Genomic DNA, 7,935 nt, shown 5'->3' on the forward strand with positions numbered 1-7,935 from the left:
ACCTGCTCTCTGACTCATTTCTCTCCTTCCCACTCACCTCTGAGCAGGCTCTTTCCAGGGGAAACCTAGCTTTTGCAAGTCCGAGTAGGTAACTCAGACTGGAGGGATTCCTGGAGGTAATTTTATGCCTTACGAAGCTACGACATACAATAAGATAAATAAATAAAACTGCAGCCAGTGCCCCTTCCTGAGGCAGTTTCAGTGCCGCCAGTTGGGATGACAAAACCAAGTCACAGTCTCAGAGACGGAGGCAGGCGCGCCAGCACCACCCACCAAGCCCTCAAGAGTGTGACTAGAAGAACCCCCCAGCCCGGCAGCAACTACTAGGGCTCTCCAGTCCCACTCCCCGCCAGACCCAGCAGGGAGATACCGCCTTACTGGGGAGCCCTGAAGCCCACTCACAGTACCTCTCGGCCAGGATGAGACGAGTAGGAGCTGCAGGAAAGTGAGTGCCAACTGCGTCCACCAGCCCAGCTCCATCGTTCCAGTGGCCAGTGCCCCGAGTGACTGCAGGAGAGGGACCGAGGGAGGTCGTCCAGCGGCTCTTACAGGGACCTCCCCAAGCTCCAGCTGAGCGGGAGCTCCGGTTTCAGCTCGCTGGGCTCTCCCATCCTCATCTGAGGGAACCACCTTCAGCGAGAGCAACGACGACGACGTCAGCCCCAAAACCTCTCCTCTCTGCCGCCTTAACCCTTGCGGGGCCCGGGGAGGTGTGGCCACGCGGGAAAGCTCGGGCCGTGGCTGGAAGGGATGGCTGTGGGCAGGACGCGGAGGACTCCCTGGCCAGGTTGCGGGAGGGGGGCAGCTGCAGGCCCCGGGATGGCTGGGTGGGGCAGAGGTAGGCGGGGCTGTGGGGCGGCTCAGGTGAGCCCTGGAGCCTAACAAACGTTTACCTCCTCTGCCCCCACCCCCACCCCCATTCCTGCAGTAGCCTGGAAGGGGAGCTAGCTGCCCTGCTGGCCAAGAGTGGTCTTGGACTGGTGATGGGAGGAGAAAGAGAGACAACCCTCTCTCCCTTCCACCTCTGCCCCCAAGCTCTCTTTCCCACTAAGCTCTCCTTCCCCTGAGCATTCCCTCCAGGTGATCACAGTTTGGAAATCTCCTCTTGTGCATCTATAGGCTGCTGGAAAAATTCATCTTCCGCGATGCCCATCCTGGTGAGCGCAGCCGCATAAATAGCAACTGCGCACGTGCCTGGTGGGGCGCTGGGCTCAGGGATAAAAGAACATGCGACACTGCCTACGTGGTGAGGGCGGTCTGTCTAGGCACAGAGACAGCAAGTGGCATTTGAAGTGAGGAGGAAGGGTGCCTTACAAGACAACCACTGACATTTTTAAGCAACTTCTCAGTCCCGGGCATTTACGGACCTTCCCAGGTGGAAAAGGAGCCACAGGCTAAACCTGACAAGCTCAGGGAAGGCCTGCATGGTGGGCATTACAAATTCAGAGATGGAAAGTAACCACGTAGGATGGTCTAAAATTTTAAATTCCTAACTAAGAGGGAGTCATGGTGGGTAGTCTCATCCTAGGCCTATAGCTTCCTTGGCAAAGGTCAGTCTTTGCCTTGAATGAGTCTTTGCCTTGAATGAGCCTGTCTCTTGTCTATTGAAATCTAAGATAACGTACCTTTAAAATGTCAGTCATCTTTTCCAGTCCACTCGGGGCATGCCCACCAAACTAGAGACAGACCACAGTAGAACCCTCATTGTTACCTTCTTCCCCACATGCCAACTCTGTGGGCCATCTCTATGTTCAGGACAGTTGGTAGGTTATCAACGATCCTGTACCCACCAATGAGAGAGTATGTGTCTCTATGTTTTACCTTTTATCCAGTCCCAGGGATTTCCCCACTTACTTTCTCTCGCTCCCTTAGTCTACCAATGGAGTTCGTGTATCCCTCCTCATGTCTCCTCCTCGGATTCTAATCAGCTGCCAAACTGCCGTTCTCTGGAGCGTTATCTCAGTCTATTGAGATTTTGCTTCTGGGCAATTGTCATCGGTTTAGCTCAAATAAACTCATAAAAATTCTCTATAGATTTGAATGTTTCTTAAATCAACACCTTACATGTACTAACTCACTAATTCCTCCCAAAAGCCTACCATTGCCACATAGCACATAGGGAAAGTGAGTCGCTGAGAGGACAGTAGTTCGTCCAAAGTCAACACAGTGAGCAAAGGCCCGAGCCCCGGTTGGGACCCAGGCAGCTTGGGTCTAGAGGCTGTGCTCCTAGGTCCCGGCTCTCCTGCTTCTTCGGATGCTGCGTACACAGCATTTTCTTTAACCATCATAGTCACCATGCACCATAGATGGTATTGCCCACATAGTATGAATGCAGAAACCAAGACTCAGAGATTAAGTGACTTGCTCAAGGTCACTTGGCTGAAGTGGCAGAGCAGGACCCACACCCAGGTCTAACTCAAGGAAGAGCTGGGGCTTCGGGTCGTGCTTGGTCGCCTGATTGGTCCCGATTTGTACAATCAGAAGAAGAGCCAAAGGTGAATGGTCACTATTATCATTCAGGCACCAGGGCAGCGGTGGGCGGGGCGGGTGGTTCTCTGAGCTGGGGAAGCTTGACCTGGGGACTGAGACAGAAGTAGAATCTCCATCCGTGGAGGAATGGAGAAAACTTTCTAGAACGAAAGACTAAAATCAGCTAGTACAGTAGGAAATAATGCATATTTACATGTTTATATTACAATTTATATTTATTCTTTCCCCAAGGATCTATGGCAACATATGTCATTAAAGTGCTTGTTAGTTTATATATGCAAACAAAAGCCAACCCAAGAACATAGACAATATGTATAGTTTGGATGTGACAGAGAACAGGAAAAGAGGAAGAGTGTGGCCCACAGTGGCTGGATTTTATTCTGTAGTTAATGGGAGGTGGTAAGGGTGTGAGGCAGAGGGGAGGTGCATCTGGCAGTTTAGGAACAGGGGTTATTGGGGCCAAAGCAAAGTCTTAGGAAGAACTGTCACCCTGGTCTCCAGACTGAGGGGTGGAGGGGGCCAAGGCTGGCAGAGAGAGAACAACCAAGACTGTGGACAAAGGCCCAGAGTAAGGAGTAAGCAATGGGAATGGATGGGAGAGACTCGGGGAAGGTGGACTCCCCAGGGCCTGAGACAGTCTGCGTGGGCAGCAGCCCTGACACAGGTGCTCCTCTGGGGGAGAAATTCCTAAATCCCAGCCCTGCCCCCACTGCCATGAAGTAACTGGGAACAGGAACCCAGCAGTCGAGGACCTGAGTTCAAACCCTTCATTCACCACTTTCTGCCTGTCTGACCTCCAGCAAGCTACCCCCCTCTCTGAATCTGCTTTCTCATCTTTAAAATGGAAGTAATAATCAAACCTGCTTCGTAGACTGTTGGAGGAATTTGACGAGATTACATACATAAGGCCCTCGGTATAGGGCTAGCTCATACTACATGCTAATAACTAATTAGACAAACACTAGCCATTATCTGCAGTATCTGCCCGAGACTCACCCTAAGGCAATCCCCATGTTATGATCTTCTTCCTCACCCTTAACTTCCCTATGCAGGCAAAAGTTGTTTAAAACAAGCACCCAGCGTAGCCTTACAAGTGAGGGGAAATACCAAAGGACAGCATATCTGAGGAGAGTAGGGCAAAGGTTAGAAGGGGAGTGGTTTGCTTTGTGGCTGGTCAACCAGCCCTAGTCCGTTGGGGATGAGGGAGGAAGGTGACTTCATTTCCAAATAACAGTGGGTATTAGAGCCTCTCAAGAGTCTGTTTCCACCATCAACTGACAGTACCACTTCCTTCTTCCCTTGGCTTCCCTCTCCGCTACATGCACACAACCTCCTTAAGTTGATACCCAACAGCCTCATCCTTATAGCAATTGGACCCCCAACAGGGTGGGGCTCAGCTGACGAGCCTGACTGGATGCTCCCTAAGAAAGTCCCTGGTGCCGGGTGTTTGCTTCTCCAGGCTAATGGGCCTAGATACAGACCCTCACTTCTATTCCCAGAATGCCCTACCCACAGGAGTCATTGGTCCCTACTAGTTTGCTGTCTCTAATTTGGGTTTACAAATTTCCTAGGGCTCTGAAACCTGGAAGGGAATTTTCAAAAAGGAAGGAGACACATTTCTCTGGGGACCTCAAAGCAGTGATCAGATACGATTTTGTTTCACTTTACAATATACGTGGGCTGATAGAGGAAGAGGGAAGCTACTGTGAATTTGATACGGCAAAGGTCAGTTTGCCAGAGGCCATACAGCCCTATACACATTTAGCTTCCTCTCTTCCCACCACAGTCAACTTAATTTTTCATATTAATACAGTTTAGTATTGTTCTAAATCAGGGGTTCCTCACCTTGGTTTCCTGAAGTCTATTTGGATGGAGTTTTTAGATGGCATTTGAACCTCTGAAAATTATATATTTTGCATGCATTTTTCTTTTTAAGTAAGAGGGAGCCATGGTCTTCTTTAGGGAGATCTGCAGACTCCCAACTTAAAAAAAATCACTGATTTTCATACATTGACATTGAAAACTTGACCAAAAGTTGTTGATTTTGGAAAAGTAGTTTACTATATAGGATTGTTGACCCTGGGCTGTAACCCGCACAGTAGATATTTAAGGACATCCCCGCCACCACACACATACACACTTTTTTCTTTCTACCTCAAGGCCACTTGCTCCGGATCACATGCCCTGTATTGAATCCCATTGGACCACTTACTGCCCGTGCACACCTGGGCAGGTTATTTCACTTATGGTGGCTTTAGATTTCTCACTTGTTAAGGGGGAAGAATAATAGTACCTACCCCATAGGCTTGGAGTAAAGAGCTCCAACGGTGCTTAAAGTATACTATGCACTCATTCAACATTGGCTGTTTATATTACGGTTATTTCTCCTCCTGCCCTTACTCTCTGAAGAATAAACCACTAGAAAGGCGTTGGGTGTAAAAGCCATGCCATGCTAAGACGCAGGGAATAATACCTGGAATTAAGAACTATCTACTCAAAATCAGTACTGAGAAATCCACAAGTGGCTATAGTAGATGGAGTCAGGCCACCCACTTAAATAACAAGTGACAATAACCACCAATTTTCTCATGAAAGGAGGAGGTACCCCAACAAAACCTGCACCTTTTCAGTGCCTCCAGGAAGGCTGTTTGTGTGTGAATGCACAGAAAGAAAGAGCGGAGAAGGCCGTCTTGTGAATACCAGCAGCTCCCTATTCTCCAAGCTGTAACTTTCACAGCTCAGCAGCCCGGCAGCAACCGCACAGAGTGGGAGAGCCAGAGGAAAGAGCAGCGGTGGAACTGGTCTGCACACCGGAGAGAGGCATCGCAGACTGCTGGCAATTAAGTTTGGTTTCCATCGGCTGCACAATACACAAAGTTCAAGGCAACCGGGGCCAGTGATGGAGAAGGATAGGTCTGTGAAAAGACAAAAGGCCCTTCCAACCAGAGCCTGCTGTAACTGGCCCCACCGTGGAAGTCTCCAGCTCTAATAAATACCGGCTGCTCACCTACTCAACAAGCAATAATGTTCCACCGCCAGATCTGGCTCAGCTCCATTCTCTTTCCACTGGGGAGCCAGGCAAGGGGGTAGGTGAGTCTGTGGTTCTTTCTCCCGACACATTCTTCTTGCTCTATGTCATTCTTCATTCAAATTACTGAAAGCCAGTGAGCCTCCTTCATAGTCAATGTGCTCCTGACTCACTTGGGGAAACCCACACCTGACTTCCATATGTATATTTATAAACTTCAATTTAATAAAAACTGCTGTCAGTTCTGCGAATGAACTACAGAGCATTACGAAGAACACTGGCAAAAAAAAAATCTGATGACAATCCAAGAAGCTAGGTTAAGAGTTACACGCAGTTGAGCCATTTTGAGTGAAAAAGGAACAAAAAGTAGGGTAACTCCAAGAGGAGGCATCAGGGTACAGTGGTACAGAGAAAGACACTGTGGTCCACAGACCCCACTAGGGATCAAGGCCGTGTGAACTTGGGAACGTTCTCTGGCCCCTCCGAGCCTCTGTTTCCTCAACTGTAGGAAGGAGGTAGTAGCTACCTCGTAATTTTGGTGAGAAGATTAAAATGAGGCTGGCATACGTAATTTCAATTCAATCCATGTTGACTATCATTGTAACTATCAATGATGATATAATTATAGAGTTTTCAAAAAATCCTTCAGATGTTTAACTGAAATGAAACTTAATAGGTACCATTCTCCTCAGGTCCGGTGATGTAAGTTAGGTTATATTCCTATCCTGACGCAAATGCACATCTGAATAATATATTGCCCTGTACATTTATGCTTCTAGCTGGAGGTCTAGGTAAAGAGCATGCGTTTGTTTGAAGACAAATTGAGCGGCCTGTCTTGAGTGGGCCTTGTCCGGGTGCTTAAAAAAATTTATTCTGACACTTGTTAAAGACAGTAAGGAAGACATTATTCAAGGGACCACTGTAGTGGGTGCTGCAGTGAGGGAAAAGAGATTGGGCTCAGATCTGAATACAACAGGAAACAGTAGGAATTTACAGCTAAAGAGTAGGGTGGGGCTCAGCAGGTGGAAAATTACTAAGAGGAAGCATTAAAGGGAAGAGGGCCTTCCGACTGAACTGATTTGATAGTATGCTCGCTGAAGGCAGGCCAGGGCGATCATTCATGTAGGGGATAGTGGTGTGTGAGGATTCTGATTGGATATCAAGGGTAATTAGACAATGATTAAACTCACTTAGCAGGATGTTTACTGTTGACGACGGTGACGACGAGGCCCAAGGATAGGGCCTCCTTGGAAAAAGTCTTGGAGGATCTTCTCAGTTAAGAGAAAGTGCTTGTCACAGGACCCAGAAAACTCCCTGCATTGCACTGCCTTTCTGGTTCAGTACTGCCACCTGTTCACTGGGATGAATAGGATCTGTGTATAAAGCCGCTGGCCTCCTCCTATGGAGTCTCTTTGCACGTGCTGAAGGAGGAAGCGTAAAGAGTAACTGAGTAAGAATCATTCATTCACTTACTCATCACAATTTACTGCATATTCCCCATGTGCAAGGCACCCTTTTGGGTCCTCGGAGTGTGGCTGCGAACTACACCTGTGTGTCCCTCACCTTGTGGAAATTGGCTGACCAGATAGCAATGAGACATTGAGCAAATGTGATGTTTACTGTTTACACAGAGAGGACAGAACACTCTGGAAGCATGTGTTGGCAGAAGGTGACAATCTTGTCCAAGGATCAGAAAAGCTTACCCAAGGAACTGACACTGAACGTCAGACCTGAAGAAAAACAGGGAAGGGAGAGTAGAGGATCGTGATGAGGAGGGCCATGTAATACCGAGGCTGGAGATGCAGGCAGGCCTTGAAACCATGAACTTGATTCTATGGGCAATAGGAACCAACTTTAGGACCAGCTTCTGGGTCTGGTTTCTGCCCCAGACTCAGCTCTCTCTATATTCCGCGTCCAATAAAATGGAGAGAAGTGGCTTGATGTGAGAGCCCCTGAGGAGGTACAAAGGGTGGGCTCATTGAGTATGGTGCACGGGGGGGAAAGAGCAGTCCCATGCGCATGTTAGGGGGTGCATGGTGACATGCTGGAGGGGCTCCCTTATTCTCTCTCTCTCCCAGATCACTAGCTCTAGGAGAAGCCAGCTGCCACGCTCTGCAAACAGCCCTAGGGAGAGTCTCACACGGAAAGGAAACGAAGGTTGCTGACAACAGTTCCACAGAGGAGCTTGGGAGCAGACTCTCCAGCCCTTCCGATGGCTCCCAGCCTACAGCTCGACGAGAGTGTCATGTGAGTCCCCTGGCCAGAGCCACTCAGCTCGGCTGCTGCCAGATTCCTGACCCACAAGAAGTGGATGAGATGATAAATTGTGTTTTAAGATGTTAAATGTGTCACACAGAAATAAATTACTAATACGAATTGTTTCTGAATTGAGTAATCTATGTTAGAGGAGACAATAA

General features: G+C 48.6%; 1 protein-coding gene across 1 annotated transcript in view; it reads right to left on the minus strand.

Annotated features, from left to right (window-relative positions):
• PAMR1 (peptidase domain containing associated with muscle regeneration 1) overlaps window positions 1–753 on the minus strand; it is a 64,230-nt gene extending 63,477 nt beyond the window's left edge. Inside the window, exon 1 of the mRNA XM_037040512.1 lies at window positions 408–753. Coding sequence (XP_036896407.1) covers window positions 408–480 — 73 coding nt within the window. The 5' untranslated portion in view covers window positions 481–753. The remainder of the gene's footprint in view (window positions 1–407) is intronic.
• Window positions 754–7,935: the final 7,182 nt, after the last annotated feature.

Source organism: Sturnira hondurensis, unplaced genomic scaffold (genome assembly GCF_014824575.4).
Source record: "Sturnira hondurensis isolate 20B ecotype Veracruz unplaced genomic scaffold, ASM1482457v3 Scaffold0002638, whole genome shotgun sequence".
NCBI lineage: Eukaryota > Metazoa > Chordata > Mammalia > Chiroptera > Phyllostomidae > Sturnira > Sturnira hondurensis.